The 21928-nt window shown below is 39.5% G+C and overlaps 1 protein-coding gene across 1 annotated transcript in view; it reads right to left on the minus strand.

The window, feature by feature from the left end:
• The window catches only part of MSRA (methionine sulfoxide reductase A), a 375450-nt gene that overhangs the window by 180798 nt on the left and 172724 nt on the right, over nt 1-21928 (minus strand). Inside the window, exon 3 of the mRNA XM_059926804.1 lies at nt 9828-9947. Coding sequence (XP_059782787.1) covers nt 9828-9947 — 120 coding nt within the window. The remainder of the gene's footprint in view (nt 1-9827; nt 9948-21928) is intronic.

Raw genomic sequence — 21928 nt, forward strand, 5'->3', positions numbered from 1 at the left:
CCATCAGAAGAGACGGCTGGGACCTCTAACTAGTGGGTGACACTCCAAGTAACTTTCTGCTCCAGAGGCACCCTTGTAAGTGGAGGCAACAACGCTGCCCTATTTCACAGGCCTGTGACAAAGCTCAGCCTCTGGAAATGTTTTGTAGATTTTATAAACTAGCAATTAACATAAGCTACTATTATAATAATATCTGTTGAGAGTTTTGTGTTATAAACTGTTCTAAACCTAAGATGGGCAACATGTAAGTCACCAGTTCTTGTGATTTTCTAGGACTACTGTAATTATAATAGTACTGGAGTAGAAAAGCAATGTATCCTTAACCACAGGAAAGAAGAAGAAACACAGGGAAGGGACGGAGAAGTGGGGAGAGAATATGACAAGAAGAAGAGGAAGGAGACAGCTACAAGTAAGACGGCCCGACCCTGTTGTGGGCAGGCATCCTCCTCAGAAAGCTTCTGCCCCAGAGACGGGGCACTGGCTCCCATGTGCAAAGCCTGAAGAGGCTGAGGTCAGCTCTGTCCCTCGGCGCCCCCCGACAGACCCTGCAATTCCACGCATCAGAGCCCAGGATTTATTAAGCAAAGCCTGGCCCACAGCTGAGAGGACTCAGTGGCCTGTGACTGATTCGCATGCTGATGAGGCCCCAGCAAATCTGAGGCAGGCCTGGCACACAGCAGTGACCTCTTCCGAAGCTGCTCCGTTCCTGCTGGGTGATTCGCTCACATGATGGGTGACTGTGTTTTCATACGAGTCCCCTGCAGCTTCAACTTGGCAGATGGGACAGCAATTGACCCAGATATTTATTTTTAATGTAACTTAGACAAGAAAGAAAGAGAAAGAAAGAAAGAAAGGAGTAAAGGAAAAAGAAAGAACGAAAACTAATTCTCAGGCTTTAAAAATTGCCAGTCATTATGAAGTAATTAAGACCCAAAGTGTCACATAAAATTCCTAGAGATGCTCAACCCGCTATAAGGTTTTTTTCTCATACTATATTATGGCTCCATTATATGTGATTTGAAAATAACAGTGTAGGCACATTCATCAATTGCTTTTGCAGTTATGTTTTAAGAACTGCTTGCTATAGCAAAGTCCTCTTCACCTCCCTCCTAAATCCTTGAGAATATAATCCCGAAACAATGAAAGAACAACTTATTTCTAGCACTGGATGAGTATAAAGAATGTTTTTATTATTGTTCCTTTTCATTTAATTGGACTATTCGAATTTTACCATCAGATATGCTGAAATATTGACACATTTAACTTCTTAGAGTCTGTCAAGTCTGTTGATCTTTGACCACTACACCTGTTCCCAGCAGTGAATTAAGTTGCTCAAGGAGAGAGGTGATGGAACAGCTAAACAACCTAGAGAAAATGAAAACATCAAGGACATATGAAGAATATACTAAACGTGCAATATCTTCAGAGACTCCACAAAGAATCAAAATTCATTTGCCACCTCTTCTCTTAAATGACAAACAACAGACACTGACATACTGGAGTCTTTGGCTGCTAAACCCGACAGGGAAGGAAAGGCATGAATGCTTCCTTCACCACCTGAGGAGGGAGGTCTTGTGCTGCCTCATGTTTTGGTGTTTGCCAGCTGTCAGCCCTTTGAAGCTATAGAAATATCTTCTTCCTCCTCTGTGATGTCTAATGCTGTATTGAATTATTGTAGCAAACTCAAAATATCTCTAGCAAAGGGCACACATGTCTATTTTGTTTCAGCTTTGGGAACTTTGGACAACCCATCAGCATGGTGGTTCAACGGCTGTGTGAGCACGAGAGATCACGTGATTTTGTCAGGCCTCTGCACAAGTACAGGCGTTCTGGGGTTCTAGAATCCAGGGATGAAGGGCATACTGGTGAAGACCAAAAGCTGCTCTGAGTTCAGTAAGACTGCATGAATGTGTCTTTCATTTGCACAATGTCATCTCCCTTACAGACTGAAAATCCGAAGTAGCTGTGAGCGAGATGGTTTCTCAGACCTTCAGGACCTGCCTGGTGGACAAATCAATTTGCAGACTGTTCCCAACTCTGCAGGCCCCACGGCCCGCAGCCCAGGCTGGAAACCAGACCTGCAGAAGCTCTGAAAGAGGGCAAGGCAACAACACCTGCTGGTCGAATGACTTCCTTTCTGGTTCCGAGGTCAGGAGAAACGAGAGATGCCAGCACATTGGTTAACAAGAGAGGCTCCAGCACGCTCTGCTGTCACACCCTCAGCTCGGCTCCCGGCTACAGCACACAGCACTGAGAGCATCCAGCGGACAGAAGAACTATTTTAAAACCCCAGTACTCAATTAAAAAAAAAATTCCAGCCTAACTGAAATGATAATTGATCTCTCAAAATCTTAATTCAAACTCAACAGCCACCTCCACTCTGAATTCTTGATCGCCATCCTCACTTAAAAGGGCATGATGCGTGGAGAAGTTGTACTTGATCCTAGAACCCAGGTTATAACTAGGAGTCACAGGACCCCTGACCTCCGGGCTTGCTTTCTGCCTGGTGGTTTGAGAGAGGTAAGCATTTTCACCCTGCCTGCTACAAGTTCAAGGTTAATTTTATGTCTAATATAAGAGGAGCAAAAAGTGATCAAATTGCTTATAGCAAGAACTGAACACCAGAATTCTGGCATTTTCAGGGATATGTCAATAACTTAGTAATTTACCTTGACTGACATTGAAAAGAGTACAATAAGACTTACTATGCACTAAAGAGAGATTTAATGTAGTCTGCAAGGAATTTAGAAAGAGTTTTACATTGCTTGGTAAAATCTGCTAATAACAGAACTCATCACTACTTTGAAAAAGAATGGGGTCATTAATCTCAAGCAAGATACATAGACATGCACATCCACCCAAACACTTCAGAAATTGTCAAACTAAAAAAGTATATTGAGTTTTTTTTATATTAGTGGGGAAATTATTCAATGCTTTGTTAGAGCTCTGAAGCATCGAGGAAATAAGGATTTGCATTTGGAGAGGGGGGTGGATATGACCTACTGAGAACACAGAAGAGGAAAAGAAGAAAACGGCTTCTGCTTGCTGCGCCACGTGCACATTCTGTGGGCTGAGCCCAGGCCCCTGCCAAGCGATGCTTCCTGACCCATCACTTCTATCTTTAATATACACAAGAGCTAGAGTGATAGAAAGCTTATGTCCTGGATTTCCTACTCCCAATATGAAATAATTTTATTTTCAAATAAGAACCTGACCACAAACCTATGGGCTTCATAAAGCAGCACTGCCCCCATTTTACAAGAGAGGCAGCTGAGTCCAAAGAGTGGTACAGCCTTGGCATGGACACCACCGGAAGGTGACAGGAGCCTCCCACCCTCTGCTCCTCCCAGGCCCTGGCTCCTGCTCGAGACTTCTACCGAACACGTTGCATGAAAATCCACCAGAGTATTCTGTTGATAAAGAAAAGCGTCTGGGCCTCAAGATTTTCCATGGTGACTGTATAAATCTCTCTTATGAGAGAAAGTTGTACAGTCTCTTTCATGCTTCTGGTTTTGGTGCCACTTGGCTGTGCAGATTTCTAAAAGCTTTTGAATAGACTGATAAACATGGAATTGTTCTGAACATCTGTAAGCAAAATACGAAAAGATATTACCCAGTGAATGAACATCCTGGGTTTTCTTGCCAGAAATGGGGTTATTTGTGTATTAGGCTAATGCACTGAAATTAACCCAGAATGCTTATCCATTGCAGAATGTCTTTTCATATTTTCATCTGTGTAGTCGTTATTATAAAATGTAAGAATAATTCTCTATCAGGGTATTCAAGAAACTGAATAGCTCAATTACTTCTAAAATGAACGTAGGAGAGCAACAGCATGCCAGTTAATCAGTTGGTTTGCATAACAAATGTGTGGTTTGTGTGAGTGTGTGTGTGTGTGTGTGTGTGTGTGTGTGTGTGTGTGTGTGTATGTGTCTAAAGCCAGGGTCAGCACAACTCTTTAAATGTGAAAGATCAAGCTTTCATTTAACTATAGAGAAAGAATTCTGGAAGACAGGTACTAGCATTTTTCAACTTGCTATCACATACAACGATATGAAGAACCTAGTACAATGTCTTGCATGCAGTACATTCCCAATCAATGGTGAATTTAATTCATCAGGAAAGCCTACACGAAATTTAGGCTCTTCCTGGCTGTTCCCTTCCAGGTTTTTATGGGTTCTCCAGTGCCAGGCATATACACTGAGCTGTTAAGGAATACCATGTGAATGAATGAATCCTTGGAAATCATTTCAGGAACAGAATGATGGCCACTAAGACTTAAATTACTTCTCAGCCCGTGTCTTAGAGACAGATCTGAGGCACAACGAGAAACAGCCGAACAGTGGCTGTGAGCAGCGCGACCCTGCATGCAAGCTGAGACTGGGTTCTTGGTGCAGGAGCTGGTGGTGGGCAGCTCTCAGAGGACTCAGAATTCAGGCCTAAAATACCTGAGAGATGCAAGTTTCTCAGTCTGGGGCTCCAGCACTAATTGATGAATCTGAGGAAAGGAAGTTTAAGTGCCTATTATAGGAGGGTGGTCACTTTTAAAACAGGTTTAAATGAAAGGATGGACATGTGAGGGACGCGGAGACTCTAGGGAAATGCAAGGAGGCAATCACAGCCTTTGGAAAATCATGGCAGTCAGGCTTCTGACTCCCAGCTCTGAAGGTCAAGTTCCATTTCTACACTGAATGTAACCCAAGGTTAACTGAATATGGAGAGAATGACCTGTGTAGACTAAACTCACAATAGACTGAGATATACATCTCAGAATAGCATTTCATTGAATTTGAAACGAGAAGTAGAACTGTCTGGCTGACCTGGTCTCCTTGCATTCTCTTCCTGTAAATAACCTCCACAGGAGGACAAAAGACGAGAAGTTTCTACAGAGTGTGTATCAGAACAAGACGAGTTAGTGATAGAACTTAAAAGTGTCATGGTGTCAGGCTCTGGGAGTCTGTCCAGCAGCCAAACCTTACAGAGCAACCCGTGGGGGGCCAGCAGGACCTCCCCTTTCCCAGGCCGGCCTGGCGGACCTGGCTGACCAGCCTCCCTGCTAAGGTTCTCTTCTTTTCCTTTCACATACGTCAGGGCATTCCGTCAGGTTACTCTGAGGTCCCAAAGACCCAGAAGCCAAGCTCTCTTCTAAGTGATTGCCTATCTTGGCTCTGATGCATTACAGGCTTATTTTATACTTCATTCCCAAAAGGCAACTTTGCAAATGCTTGAGGAACTGTTTTCCCCATGGGTCTTCTACATGTGTTAGGCTCTAGACTCACACAGATCACCCAGCATGTAACAGACCCCTTGGTGAGCCGTTAATAAATGTCACCGTGGGGGCCACCTCCTCTCCTGGCTGTTACTAGAAGTCATGTGTCTTTTCCACGTGCCTAAGCACAACTCCAATCGCTGGCCCATCTGTAGCCACACAGAAACACCATTCAGACATTAATATGCAGCCTGTCTGGACACACACCTGCTTTCACATTCACATGCATACCCACTAGCAAGCAGGCATGACCAACTTCAGCCAATGGTTCTGGTTCCATGGCTTGTGATCACCAATCTGTTCACCAAGACAATACTTGTGGAAGCTCTGACACAAGTCTGACTCTGGAAGCATCTCCCAGATGATCGGTCAGGGTAGAAGGGAGTGGTAAAGCTAGCCCAGTGGGTTTTGAGAACCCCTTCCTGAGTGCTAGCCCTATAATTCTGGCACGTGCCCCCAAAAAACCCAATGGCACCTCAGGCTCAGGCGTCCTGCTCCGTGAGAGAAGGCAGTTGCCACACAATCCAGGTCCTTGGGCTTCTTTTCTTGAAGGAAGGCAAGAAGGAAGGAAGAAAGGAATACCTTTACAAAAGACTCCTGGTTGGGACCAAAGTTTTATAAGCTTAATTGCAAACACAAGAGTAAGCAATTTGGAAATTAATGCAAATACTGGAGCATAGACTAGTATTTCTCTCACATGAAACCTCAGCAACGATTATACATCTTAGCAGAGCCTGGGTTTTTCTTTCTTGCAAGGCAGACCCCTCCAGGGCTGACTTGTTCAACAAGGCTTTGAGCACCCGAGGCCCCAGTAGGGAGGCCTAGCCAGTATAACCTGCTTTCTGTCTCCCCCATCCCTCTCCATGGTCAAAAATCTTTAATTAGCTGGGGACCTTGTTTGTTCTCCTTCCCCGCTATTCCCAGGGATCTGAAGGCTCCACCACTTCTGTGCTAGAGAGATCTTTCTATCACAGCTTCTCTCTGCCTTTTTGTTTTTCCCTTTCATGATCAGAACAAAAAAAAAAGCCTGGGGAAAGAAATCATCTCTCCTTCTGAGTCTGGATAAGACCCTATAACTATCTTTTTCCAATCAGGAACAAGTTTCCATGACAACCATGCTTCCGGATGCCACCGCTAACTTAGCAGGTAGTGTTCACATCAAATAGAGAGTTCTTTACCAACCTCCGTGGTTTCTGTACTTCACTGTTGCTACAGGCCTCTAACGCACCAGATGTCTGCATGAACTGTATCTTAAAAGGGTTTTTTCCTTTTTCCTTGTAAACATCAGAAAGACCCAAAAAAACTGCTTGGTATTTTCCTTACAGTAATCATTAAAAAGCACACCGATAGATTCAAAAGTATACATGAAAGAGAATGTGTGGAGGAGGGAAGCATAAATAGGTGGATGGAGAATGGCTGGGCCGTGATGACAGCTGGGTGACTTACACCACAGTCAATGGCATAAGTTTTGAGCTGAGAGCTAATGAGATCGGGAGATATGACCTTGGGTAAGTTAGTTATTCTCTCTGAGCCTCAACACTCCCCCTGTAAAAAAGCAGAAACTGAGGCCCTTCATGGGGCTGTTTGAAAGATTAGATGGAAAAAAGCAAAGATGCAAAAAGTGCTTGTTACAGTGTCTGGCACATAGTAGGAGTTCAACAAAGGCCAATTATCATGTTGTTCTTGTTACGGTGAAGAACTGAATTGGAGAGAGTCTGAGCAAACCAGCAACCACGATATTCTAATTGATGATTAACATTTTGCTGGTAGACAGTAACAGTATAAGCAGTAGATATCTGGAGGTTTTCTTAGCAACTTTTTCTCTTAGGCTATTAAGTCATGTCTGCAATTACAGGAAGGAATCTATTCATTTCCATTCCTAAGACTTAAGAGGATACACCTGGGTAATCTCCAGGGTTCATCTGAATCTCTCTATTTATAGTTCTGCATAAGCATTTGTTTAATTTTGAAACAGAAGCAGAGGAAAAAAATGGATTAACCATTAACGTATTTGTTCGATATTCCACATTCTCAACACCGATCAGAATATTTCATTTCTTCTCCAGAAGCAAGAAAAAGAAGAATATGTATATTTTCATGATATTTTCATTGTTGCACAGTTCAAATTTCATTTCAAAATCAGAATTCATATTGTAGCAAACAAATCGACATGCTCATTATCGAACAAACTCCCAAACTCCAATTCCCCCCCCGCCTACATTCGCAGTGCCCTCAAAGAGCTGAGAGGGCCCTCCACAAATAACACCAATGCAAACCTTTATTTTTAAACGATAAAACTATTTACATATTTTTCAAAAATCCCATTTCTGTCAATGTGGTGGACTGTATATTAGATAAACTCTCCTATTAAGAACTCTTAAGATAGTAAATAAAATATTCTTTTAAAAAATGTGTTTTGGGCTTCCCTGGTGGCGCAGTGGTTGAGAATCTGCCTGCTAATGCAGGGGACACGGGTTCGAGCCCTGGTCTGGGAAGATCCCACATGCCGCGGAGCAACTGGGCCCGTGAGCCACAATTACTGAGCCTGCGCGTCTGGAGCCTGTGCTCTGCAACAAGAGAGGCCGCGACAGTGAGAGGCCCACGCACCATGATGAAGAGTGGCCCCCGCTTGCCGCAACTAGAGAAAGCCCTCGCACAGAAACGAAGACCCAACACAGCCAAAAATAAATAAATAAATAAAATTTTAAAAAAAAAATGTGTTTTACAGTATGGATGTGCCTGAAGAAATTCAAAACAGAACCATCATACGATCCAGCAACCTCTCTTCTGGGTATACACACAAAGGAAGTGAAATCCGTATCTTAAAGAGACACCTGTGCTCCCATGTGCACTGCAGCATTATTCACAATAGCCAAGGTATGAAACAACCTAAATGTCCATCAATGATGGGATAAAGAAGATGTGGCACATACACAACGGAACACTATTCAGCCTAAAAAAATGAAGGAAATCCTGCCATTTGCAACAACATGAGTGAGCCTGTAGGACGCTATGCTAAGTGAAATAAACTAGACACAGAAAAAAAATACTGCACGGTCTCACTTATAAGTGGAGTCTAAAAAAATTGAACTCACAGAAGCAGAGAGTAGAATGGTGGTTCCCAGGGAAATGGGGAGATGTTGGTCAAAGGGTACAAACGTTTATTTATGTAAGATGAATTAGCTGTAGAGATACAAGGTACAGCATGGTGACTGTACGTAATAATACTGTATTGTATACTTGGAATTTGCTAAGAGAGTAGATCAAAGGTGCTCTCACCACACAAAAAAAGTACATGAGGAGATGGGTATGTTAATTAGCTTGACTATTAGTAATCGTTTCACTATGTATATCAAAGTATCATGCTGTACACCTTAAATATATACCATTTTTATATTTAAAAAGAAAAAAAAATTTTAAGAGAAAAATAATGTGTTTTAAATGCGACCAGAGCTGGCAGAAAGGTAAAAGGAAATCCTTGAAGGCCAGAAATAACAAAACAAAACAAATTCCAGAAAGGTTATCTGGTAATTGAGCTAGAATTTGCCATGGAGGCAACTGCCTATCCCGGTCAGCAAATATTTTTCTGTAAAGGGCCGGGTCATAAACATTTTAGGTTTCACAGGCCATACTGTCTCAGATGCATCCACTCAACTGCAAGTGTGGCATGAAAACATTCACAGATAACATAAATAAATAGTCATGTCTGTGTTTAAAAAAAAACAACTTTATATAAACAGGCAGCAGGCAGGATTTAGCCTGCAAGCCACAGTTTGCCAATCCCTTCATTATAGCCTGATTTTTAGTGTCTTTCCCTCAAGAAAACAAGTCTGGTATATGACATATTTGTCCCAGGTGATAGACTGATGTGGTGATGGTCCCAATTTCTTCACATCTCCCTGTACACCTGCCTTTGGGAAGTCCCTCCCACACAGATTCTGGGCTACACCATGTGACCTGCTTTGGCCAATGGGACCAATAGTAAATGTGACTCAGAGACTTGAAAAGTACTAGCAGAATGGTGCTTGTCCTCTCTTAACTGCTCCTAATCTCTGCATCCACCATCACGTGAATTCACCCAGGCCAGTGTGTGAAGACATACGTTCCATCATCCCCATCACCCCAGGCAAGAGGAAGTGACAGCCAGCAGCCACTGCCAGATGTATGAGCGAAGCCATCAAAGACCAACTAGCCCCCAGGCAACCCACCAGTTGACTGGAATCACATGAATGAACCCAGATGAAACCAGTAGAAGAACCACCAGGCTGAGCTTAGTCTAAATTGCTGACCCACAGAATCATAAGGTAACAAATGATTGCTTTAGCGATTAAGTTTCAGGGTGATTTTTCTGCAACAAAAGCTAAATGACACATTCCGTAGGAAGGCTATTATCTTCTAAAAATATGAAGTGAAAGGCCAGCAAGTATATTTATAGAAATGGGCAAGAGAAGACTGAGAAAACACACAAAAAAATTATTTCCGTTTTAAAGATCCTGTCATCCGCCAACAGGGACAAGTCCGTCCTTGTTCCTTATATGATACAGCAAATTCTTCCTACCTGAGCAGACTTCTTCATAAGTAGGATTGGGAGTGTAGCCTCCTGCATAACCAACTTGAGTTGAATATACTCCTTTCAGGGTCCAGAATTTCCTTTCAGCTCCCCAGAAACAGCCCATTCCTAAGAAAAAATATGATACTGATTAGTCCTTTATCAAAAACAAGGTGGTCATTGCATATCAGAAGCCCTGTTACACTAGAAAAGAGAAGTTGTTCCTGTCATCTGGTAATCAAAAATGACTAAGATTTTATCCTTTAAAGAAGTAGAGTTTTTAACATCTAAAAAGAATTTTATTTAAGGTTATTTTCACAGAATGTCTCTTTGCTTTAGTTGTGCAAAAACTTCGAAAGCCTCAAATTTTAGTGGAGTTAGTAAAGCTATACCTTTTGAAATAACACAGCAAAAGAATAACTGCATTTGATGAATGATTTCCACACTCAGTTCATTACGGACTTGTCAAAACATAGTAAGTTGTAGGAATAGTAGAAATTTATTTAATGATCAGCATCCTGGTCGTGCTTTCTTTAAAAATTCTAACAAAGGAAGGTAACACTAAATTACTGATTTAAATGGGAAAACTTCCCCAAATCAAAACAGATTGACACAGTATTTGATTAACGATTTCACATGTGTTCAGTTTTTTTACATTTTTGAAGTCATTAGAAACTTTCATGGGATAAATCGGTGCTCACCAAAAAGAACCTTTTTCTGAGTTCGAGTACTGAACATCATGAATAAGGAAAGAGAGACAGGGGAAGGCAGGGAAAGAGGGAACAACAAATAAAGAAACTCACAAAAATGGCATTCCATTCACCTAGCAAACATCGTGCTCACACCAGTGGTTAGTTATTGGATTCCTCTGAACATATGATGAAAACTAAGAACCATCTCCCAAGGATGCACGTACTTACACACATCTAAAATGCTGCATTACTTTTCCTGGGCTCCAAATAAAGAATCTTCATTTTTCTACCATGAGTTTCTAAACTGTCCACAACTGCTATTCTGTGGTCAATTCCTAGATGTAAACAAGATTTCTGCCTCACTCAAGTTTTACATGGCTTTATTAAGTCATATATAATTAAGATCGTGGGTAGAACAACAGTTGGCAAATTAATATATTCCTCCTACTTTAACAATCACTAGATTTGCTAGATTCGATGACAGAGCTAAAAGAAAAATTAGATAGAAGTTTACTGAAATTCTTGACACTTGTTAATATACTACTTTAAGAATTCAGAGCAACAACCAAAAAGAAATGTGCACGATGTTATACATTATAAAAAATATATTTGCTCAACTGTGATGGGAAACATACTAACCAAAAGTAGGTTAACAGTTAAAAAATATGATGGAGCCAAATGATGAAGTTTAATGCAGTAAAAAAATTACTATTGTGATAACAATGCAATATGGAAATATGTATATAATTATATCATAATTACCTAAGGCTAAATTTAAAAGGGAAAATCACAGTTATATGCATGTTTTTATTACAAAACTATGAAAAAAATTCATACCAAAATAGACTAGAAAGAAATATATAAAATCATAATCATGATTATATTATAGCAGTGAGAATATACAAATATTTTTTTCATTTTTCAAGTTTGTATGTAATAGATTTACATTACTTTATTTTATTTATTTTTTCAGAAGCCAGGAATTTTTTTTTTTTTTTTTGGCTGTGTTGGGTCTTCATTGCTGCGTGCGGGCTTTCTCTAGTTGAGGTGAGCGGGGGCTACTCTTCATTGTGGTGCACAGGCTTCTCATTGCGGTGGCTTCTCTTGTTGCAGAGCATGGGCTCTAGGCACGCGGGCTTCACTAGTTGTGGCACGTGAGCTCAGTAGTTGTGGTGCACGGGCTGGGTTGCTCCGTGGCATGAGGGATCTTCCTGGAACAGGGTTCGATCCCGTGTCCCCTGCATTGGCAGGTGGATTCTTAACCACTGCGCCACCAGGGAAGTCCTTACATTACTTTAAGAACAAAAAATACATACATTTTTTAAGGGAAAGAAAAAAATTCAAGGAAAAACATAAGCATATGCATTGTTCAAGTTACACACCACTAGATACCATTTTTCCTGTTTACAAGTGAATTGTTTGCTGCTAGTGAATATAACTAAATATTTACTGAGTATTTATAAAAATTGACTATCCTCAAGTCTCTGAAACAAGGATTCACTGCTCATTTTACTTCCCTGCATTCCTGGGATGAGGAATCATATTATTCAGTGTTCTCCAAAGAAACAGAACCAACAGGATTTATACAAATATATATATACAGAGAGATTCATTATGATGAATTGGCTCCCACAGTTACGGAGGCTGAGGAGTCCCATGAGTCTGCAAGCTGGAGGCCCAGGAAAGGTGGTACTATAATTCTAGTCCAAACCTGAAAGCCTGAGAACCAATGATGTGAATCCCAGTCTAAGTCTGAAGGCCTGATAACCAGGAGCACTGACGCTCAAGGACAGGAGGAGATGGGTGTCCCAGCTCAAGCAAAGAGAGTGAATTCACCCTCCCTCTGCCATTTGGTTCTGTGCAGACCCTCAGTGGACTGGACGATGCCCACCCGCACTGGTGAGGTTGATCTACTCAGTGTACTGACTCATATGCTAATCTCTTCCAGAAACGCTCACAGACACACCCAGAAATGACGTTTCACCAGCTTTCTGGGCATCCCTTAGCCAAGTCAAGTCGACACATAAAATTAACCATCACAGGAATGATGACAGGGCATCTGGAGAAGGACAGGTAGAAAAGGAGCTGGGCAGCATTACTGAACATAAAAGGCCACAAAGGCATCCAGGAGCCGTGCGGTGTGCCAAGCTGAGGCACCGTAGCCCCTGAAGTTCAGAAGTATGAGGAGTTCACCGAATAAAATATTTCTGTATCTCACAGCGACTAACAGTGACGGTACCGAAGAGTACTGCACGCCTTCAGTATTCTCCACACATGGTATATAACGAGCTATTTTAGCAACCAGCCTATCCTGACCATTGTCTACAGTACCACACAGACAGCCCCAGAGTCTGTATCTTTTACGTCTTCACTACATCCTCGTGATATAAAACTTAAAATGACCAAACAAAAATTTATTGCAGGTAGAGAGATATTTAACCCCCTTTTATGTTTAATAAGGATCAAGATAAGACCTCTGATAGCAGGGAGAATGAACTAGCTCCAGCTGGACAAAGGTCTCCAAGGGGGGCCATGTGTGGCTGAAATAATCCTCCAGGGAACTGTTATATAACCAATGTCAAAATTTTTAGAAAGGTACTTAACTTAGGATAAGCAGTAGCTCTAAGAATAAAACTCCTCCTTGAAGCAATCAGATGTTTTATCTAGTGGCTTCCAGTATAACCTAAGCATTCTTTTATTTGGCTTCGAGTGTGTGTGTGTTTAAACAAAGCAAGGTTTATTAATGGCAGAATTTCTCAGAATTTACAGTAGTCTAGTAAACAACATGAATATCATCAAAGAAGATGTAGTGTGCACTATTTTATTTAAAATATTTTATATTTTAACCTTTTATTATAAAGTAAAACAGATACAGAAAAACCACACAAAACAGATGCAAAATTCAATGTCTATTATTACTCAGATGGCCTACTAACCACCACCCAGGTCAAGATTTAGAACTTTGCCACCCACCCGAGACATCCCTCCCTGTATTACACCCCAGTCACAACTCCCTTCCTCCCCCCAAAACTAACCACTGTCTGAATTTTATAGTATTCACTTCCTTATGCTTCTTTATATTTTTATCACTCAAGTTATCCATCCTGATACTATACTTCGGTCTTGCTCATTTTTAAAAATCTGATTATGTCTTTAAAGTTCTTTCAATTGACAGGTTCCCCCATTCTTTTCCTTTTAATTTCTCTATTGAAGAAAACATGAGCCACTTGACCTGCAGAATTTCCCACAGCGTGGATTTTGCCAATTGCATTCTTGTGGTGCAATTCAACTTGTTCCTCTATCCTCAATATTTCCTGCAAATTTGCTGCTGGATCCAGAGGCGTGATCAACCTCAGGTTTCATCCTTTGGCAAAACTATAGGTGGTACTATGTAATTTTTTTAACTTTTTAAAAGTTTTTTTCCAGCTTTATTGGTATATAATTGACATATGACATTTATAACGTCATCACATATTTGACACACATATATACTGTGAAATAATTAAAACAATAAGGTTAGTTAACACATTTATCACCTCACACAATTACAATGTTTTGTAGTGAGAATATTTAAAATCTACTCTCTTAGCCACTGTCAACTATAAAGTACAGTATCATTAACTATAGTCACCATGATGAATATTAGATCCCCAGAACTTACTCATCTTATAACTGGAAGTTTGTAAACAATTCCCCCAACAACCTCTGGAAACCACCATTCTACTCTCTGTTCTATGAATTTGTCTGTTTTTTTAGCTTCCAATGTAAGTGAAATTATACAGAATTTGTCTTTCTCTGTATGACTTATTTCATTTAGGATAATGCCCTAAAGGTCTACCCACATTGTCACAAATGACAGAATTCCTTTGTTTTTTATGGCTAATATTACATTATGTTTATATGTGTGTGTGTGTGTGTGTGTGTGTATACACACACACACATACATATACATATTTATATACACATCAATAGCACACCATCTTTATCCATTAGTCTGTTAATAGCCACTTAGGTTGTTTCCATCTCTTGGCTATGGCTGATAATGCTGGAATGAACAGGGGAGTGCAGATATCTCTTCGAGATACTGATTTCATTTCCTTTGGATATATACCCAGAAGTGGGATTGCTTGATTATTCAGTAGTTCTATTTCTAATTTCTGAGGAACCTCCATTCTGTTTTCCATAATGGCTTTACCAATTTACATTCCCACCAACAGTGCACTAGGGTTCTCTTTTCTCCACATCCTTGCCATCCTTGTTATCTTTTGCCTTTTCAGCAGTAGCCATTCTAACAGATGTGAAGTGATATCTCATTGTGGGTTTGATTTGCATTTCCCTGATGATCAGTGATGTTGAGCATCTTTTCATGTACTTGACCATTTGTAAGTCTTCTTAGAAAAATGTCTATTCAGGTCCTCTGCCATTTTCAATCAGATAATTTGGAGGTTTTTTTTTGAGGGGGGGTTATTGAATTGTATGAGTTCCCTATATATTTTGGATATTAACCCCTTATCTGATACATGGTTTGCAAATATTTTCTCCATTCCATTGCTTCTTCATTCTGCTGTTTCTGTGGCTGTGCATAAGCTTTTTAGTTTGATGTAATGTCACTTGTTTATTTTCACTTTGCTGCTTGTGCTTTTGGTGTCATATCCAAAATATCATTGCCAAGGCCAATGTCAAGGAGTTTTTTTTCTCTATGTTTCCTTCTAGGAGTTCTATGGTCTCAGATCTTTACATTCAAGTCTTCAATTCATTTCAAGTTAATTTTTGTGAGTGGTGTGAGATAGGGGTCCATTTTTTTGTATGTGAATATCCATTTCTCTCAACATCATTTATTTAATAGACTTTTCCCCACTGAGTATTCTTGGCTCCATTGTCAAGTGTTAGTTGACCATATATGCATGAGTTTATTTTCGGGCTCTCTATTCTATTCTATTCTATTCTATTTCATTGGTCTATGTGTCTGTTTTTATTGCAGTAACATATTGTTTTGATGACTATAGTTTCGTAGTATAATTTGAAATCAGGAAGTGTGATGCCTTCAGCTTTGTTCTTCTTTCTCAAAATTGATTTGGCTCTTTGGGATCTTTTTTGGTTCCATACAAATTTTAGGATTATTTTTTCTATTTCTGTAAAAAATGCCATTGGAATTTTGATATTGGGTTTGATGTGGAATTACATTTAATCTATAGAATGGCCTTGGGTAGTATGGACATTTTAACAATATTAATCTTTCCAATCCATGAACATGAGATATCTCTCCTCTTATTTGTGTCTTCTTCAATTTCTTTCATCAATGTCTTATAGGTTACAGTATAAATATTTGTCACTTCTTTGGGTAAATTTATTCCTGATTATTTTATTGCTTTTGATGCTGTTGTGAGTGAGATTGTTTTCTCTATTTCTCTTTCAGATATTTCATTTTTACTGTATGGAAATGCAACTGATTTTCATATGTTGCATTACTGTAACTTTACTGAATTCATTGATAACTTTTAACAGTTTTTTGGTGAAGTCTTTAGGGTATTCTATATATAAGATCATGTCATCGACAGACAATTTTACTTCTTCCTTTATGATAGGATACCTTTAATTTCCATTTCTTGCCTAATTGCCCTGGATCAGATTTCCAGTATTATGTTGAATAGGAGTATAGAGAGTGTCTTGTTGCTGATCCCAACAGAAAAGCTTTCAGCTTTTCACCTCTGACTATGACATTTTCTGTGGGTCTGTCATATTTGGCCTTTATTACATTGAAGTATGTTTCTCCTATACCTCTCAAATTTGTTTGAGAGCTTTTGTCATGAAAGGGTGTTGAATTTTGGCAAACGATTTCTCTGCATCTATTGAGAGTCATGATTTTTATCCTTCATTCTATTAATGTGATATATCTCATTTACTGATTTGCAGCTGTTGACCCATCCTTGCATCCCAGGGATAAATCCTGCTTGATCATGGTGTGTGATCCTTCTAATATGCTGTTGAATTTGGTTTGCTAATATTTTGTTGAGAATTTTTGCATCTACATTATTCAGTGATCCTGGCTTACAGTTTTCTTCTCTTGTAGCATCTTTATCTGGCTTTTATATCAGGGTAATGATGGCCTCATAAAATTAGTTTGAGACTGTCTCCTCCTCTTCAGTTTTTTTGGAAGAGTTTGAGGACTAGCGTTAATTCTTCTTTAAATGTTTGGCAGAATTTGCCAGTGAAGATATCTGGTCCTGGGTCTTTCTGAAGGGGTAGGTTTTTTTATTACTATCTCAGTCTCCTTAATTGGTTTGCTCAGATTTTCTGTCTTCATGATTCAGTCTTGGTAGGTTGTATGTTTCTAGGCACTTATCCATTTCTTCTAGGTTATCCAATTTGTTGGTGTATACTTTTTCACAGCAGTCTTTTATGATCCTTTGTATTTCTGTGCTATCAGTTGTAATGTCTCATTTATAGTTTTGTTTATTTGAGCCCTCTCTCCTTTATTCTTGGTTAGTCTAGCTAAAGGTTTATCAATTCTGTTTATCTTTTTCAAAAAACCAACTCTTAAGTTCAATGATTTTTTTCAGTTTTCTTTCTAGTCTTGATTTCATTTACTTCTGCTGTGATCTTTATTATTTCCTTCCTTCTGGTAACTTTGGGCTTAGATTATTTTTTTCTAAATCCTTAAGGTGTAAAGTAAGGTTGTTTATTTGAGATATTTCTTTTTCTTCAATGTATGCATTTATCACTATAAGCTTCCCTCTTGGGAATGTTTTAACTGCATCCTATAAGTTTTGGTATTTGTGTTTTCATTTTCATTTGTCTCAAAATACTTTCTTGAATTCCCTTTTGATTTCTTCTTTAACTCAGGAGTGTACAGTTTGATTTCCACTACTTTTGAATATTTCAGTTTTCCTCCTGTTATTTATTTCCACTTTCATACTGTTGTGTTTGGAAAACATACTAGATGTGATTTCAGTTTTCTTAAATTTGTTAAGGCTTGCTTTGTGGCCCAATATATAATCGACCCTGGAGAATATTCCATGTGTGCTTGCAAAGAATGTGTATTCTGGTGCTGTTGGATGGAATATTCTGTATATGTCTTGTCAGTTATACTTAGTTTCTAGTGTTATTCAGATCTTCTGTTTTCTTATTAATTTTCTGTCTGGGTGATCTACCGGATGTTAAAAGAGGAGTATTGAAGTCTCCTACTATTATTTTATTGCTGCCTATTTCTCCCTTCAGTTCTGTTAATATTTGCCTTAAATATTTAGATGTTCCAATGCTGTATAAACATATTTACAATTGTTATATCCTCTTGATGAATTAATCCCTTTGCCACTGTGTAGTCACCTTCTTTGTCTCTTGTGACCAATTTTGAACGAAAGTTTATTTTATCTGATATAAGTATAGTCACTCCTGTTATCTGTTGGTTACCATTTGCATGGAGTATCTTTTTCCATCTCTTTGCTTTCTACCTATTTGTGTACTTAAAGCTAGTGTGAGTCTCTTATAGGCAGCATATTGTTGAATACTGTTTTTTTTTTAATCCATTCAGCCACTATGTGTCTTTTGAATGAAGAATTTAGTTCATCTATGTTTAAAGTAATTATTGATAGGTAAGAACTTTCTATTGCCATTTTACTCATTATTTTCTGACTGCCTTTTTTTTTACTTCCTTTTTTCTTTTTCCTCTCTTACTGTCTTCCTTCATAATTTGTCTTTTGTAATGGTATTCTTTAATACCTTTGTCTTTTGTGTAACTACTATAGGTTTTTTCCTTTGTGGTTACCATAAGGCTTACATTAAACATCTTATAGATATAATAGTCTATTTTAAGCTGATAACTTAGCTTCGATTATGTACAAAAACTCTATACTTTTACTTCTCTTTGCTTCACATTTTATGCTATTGATGTCACACTTTACATTTTTTTATATTGTTCATCTGGTAATAAGTTACTACAGCTATAGTTATTTTTAATATTATTGGTTTTTAACTTTTCTACTAGAGTTAAAGTGATTTACACACCTCCATTACAGAATTAGGGTGTTCTGCATTTGACTGCATTTTTACCTTTGCCAGTCAGTTTTATACTTTTATATATTTTCACGTTGTTTACTTAGCATCCTTTCATTTCGACTTGAAGAACTCTCTTAACATTTCTTGTAAGGCAGGTCTAGTGGTGATGAACTCCCATAGCTTTTGTTTATCTGGGAATGTCTTTAACTCTTCATTTCTGAAGGACAGTTTTGTTTGGTATAGTATTCTTATCTGGCAGTTTTTTCTTTCAGCACTTTGAATATACCATCCCACCATCTACTGGTCTGCAAGGTTTCTGCAGAGAAATCCACTGATAGCCTCATGGAGATCCCCTTGCATAGGACAAGTCATTTTTCTCTTGCTGCTTTCAAAATTCTATCCTTGCCTTTGACTTTTAACATTTTAATTACAATGTATCTCAGAGTAATGTTCTTTGGGTTGATCCTGCTTGGGGTCCTTTGAGCTTCCTATACTTGCATGTCATTATCACTCCCAAGACTTGCGAAGTTTTCAGCTATTATTTCTTTAAATAATCTTTTCACCCCTTTCTCTCTCTCTTCTCCTTCTAGGACTCCCATGATAGAAATTTTCAAACACTTGAGGGTATCACATAATTCGCATAAGCTTTCTTCACTCTTTTTCATTCTTTGTCCTTTTTGTTCCTCTAACTAGCTAATTTCAAATGATTTGTCTTTGCGTTCACTGATTCATTCTTCTACATGAACAAATCTGTTGTTGAAGTTCCCTACTGAACTTCAACATTCCATTGTATTCTTCAGCTCCAATAATTCTGTTTAGCTCTTTTTATGGTTTTATTTCTTTATTGAACTTTTCACTTTATTCATGCATCATTTTCTTGATTTTGTTTAGTTGTCTACCTGTGTTCTCTTGCATTTCATTCAATTTCTTTAAGGTGATTATTTTGAATTTGTTGTCAGGCAAAGCACAGATCTCCGTTTCTTTGCCTTTGGAGCTGTATTCATTTCTTTTGGCGGTGTCATGTTTGCCTGATTCTTCATGATCCATGTAGCCTTGCATTAGTGTCTGTGCATTTTTCAAAATTTTATTTTATTGAAGTATAGTTGACTTACAATGTTGTGTTAATTTCTGCTGTACAGCAAAGTGATTCAGTTATACATATATACATTCTACGGTCTGTGCATTTGAAGGAGCAAACACTTCTTCCAGTCTTTACAGACTGGTTTCTATGTTCTTTGATCAGGAAGCACATAATGTCTGGCCGTCTCTCTTTTTGTGATGTTAGCATCTACTGATGCTCAATGCTTAGATGTGTTAATTCCTTGAGAGCTGCAAAATGGTGATTTTCAATTCTCTCACTTCTTTTTCATTCATTAGTTGAAATACCTTTATAGTGAAAAGCTTCCCCTCAACTATTATTTTGTTACTCAGTGGTACAGTTCATAAAATAAAGGGAAGATAAATGTTGGAGTATGTCCATTTACTTAGCAGTCTTCAAGATGATGAACTTGCCCACTCCAAGGTTGACCAATTCGGTTTTTTTTTAAAGATTTTTTTAATTTATTTATGGCTGCATGGGGTCTTTGTTGCTGTGCGCAGGCTATCTCTAGTTACAGCGAGCGGGGGCTACTCTTTGTTGCAGTGCACAGGCTTCTCATTGCAGTGGCTTCTCTTGCTGTGGAGCATGGGCTCTAGGTGCACAGGCTTCAGTAGTTGTGGCATGCGGGCTCAGTAGTTGTGGCTCATGGGCTCTAGAGTGCAGGTTCAGTAGTTGTAGCACACAGGCTTAGTTGCTCCGCGGCATGTGGGATCTTCCCAGACCAGGGCTTGAACCTGTGTGCCCTACATTGGCAGGCGGATTCTTAACCACTGTGCCACCAGGGAAGTCCGACCAACTAGTTTTTAAAACATCATTATAAACGCATTTATTTAAACATATTTGATATGTTTCACCCTTTCAATTACCTCTCTCTTGTAAGCTCTACCTGTCATATCTTTGGCTAGGGAGAGCCTCTTCAAATTGTCTCCTGAGTCCCTTTTGAAATACTCTCAATAGTCTCTTATTGCTTCCTAGCTATCTGGTATGACAGGATGTTCCAGGCTTGTATATTTCCTACCCCATGTCTGGAATCAGCCATTTCTCCAAGAAGGCTCATTTCTTTAAATGAGAATAGGTACCTCAAGACCATCACTTGGGTACTAGTGATACTTACTGCAGAGTGCCCAGCTATGAGACCATGTGGCTAAAACTGCCCACCAAAATCTAAGTCTTGTAAGACCCACCAAATCATAATGTCAAAAGAGTGCAACAGCAATCCATCACAAGATAGAAGCTGTGCGTCTGGAATCATACATAAGCAGGACCAAGTGGTCTTGTAGGAATAAGTAGCCAGACTCCCACAGCGTCCACCAGGGTTGCACCAAAACCACTCCCTCAGTTCACACCTATGGATGTAAGGGGATGCTATACAACCAGCTGAAGGACAAGAAAAAGGTTGGATTTTGGTTTATAAATGGTTGGCTTACTATGTACAGATGCAAGCCAAAAATTCATAGCAGCCACAATGTAGTCTCACTCAGGAGTGGCCATAATAAATAGTGATAAAGGAAAATCCTTCCAACTGGTGACCTTCAAACAGTGCACCAGTTACCCACTTCATGTGGAAGGAAAATAGCCCAACTTTAGAAATCAAGCCTTTAGAAAATGGCTTGGCTGGCTAGTGAGAATCCAGAAACAAAAATACTGAAAGATCAGGAACAAGGAAATCTGAGGTAGAAACATGTGGATGGACCTAGGAGTGAGTATGTGCTATGAAGATATCTGCATCACATGTTAAAGCCAGTCAGCGGGCACCCACCAAGAAAGAGGCACTAAACAACAAAGCTGACAAAGTGACCTGGCTTTGTTGGTCAGCCTGGTCAGCCTGTTCCATTGGCCACCCCAGTACTGGCATGATGGGCACAGGAACAAAGTGGCCATGGTGGCAGAGATGGAGTCAACATTGGCACAACAGTGGACTCCCACTTACCAAGTTTTATGCACTATTGCCATCACCAAATATCATCTCCAAGCACCTGGTACAGCACCATTTCTCAAGGGGAACAACCAACCACTAGGTGGCAAAGGGGAAACCCTGGGTTCCTTCCATGCTGAAAGGGCCGGTGGTTTGTTCTCACAGTAACAGACATATTCCAAGTGTGGGTTTCACTCTCCTGCTTTCAGAATCTCAGCCAACTACTGTTACATATAACACTGTTTCAGACCAGGAGACCCGGTTTACAGCACAAAAGATGCAGCAATGAACCCATGACTACAGTTTCCACCTATCTTATTATATACCACACCACCCAGAAGCTGCCGTTCTGATTAAGCACTGGAACATCCCCGAGGCACAGTTGCAGCACCAGTTCAGGGACAATTCT

This window comes from Balaenoptera ricei, chromosome 6 (genome assembly GCF_028023285.1).
Source record: "Balaenoptera ricei isolate mBalRic1 chromosome 6, mBalRic1.hap2, whole genome shotgun sequence".
Lineage (NCBI taxonomy): Eukaryota > Metazoa > Chordata > Mammalia > Artiodactyla > Balaenopteridae > Balaenoptera > Balaenoptera ricei.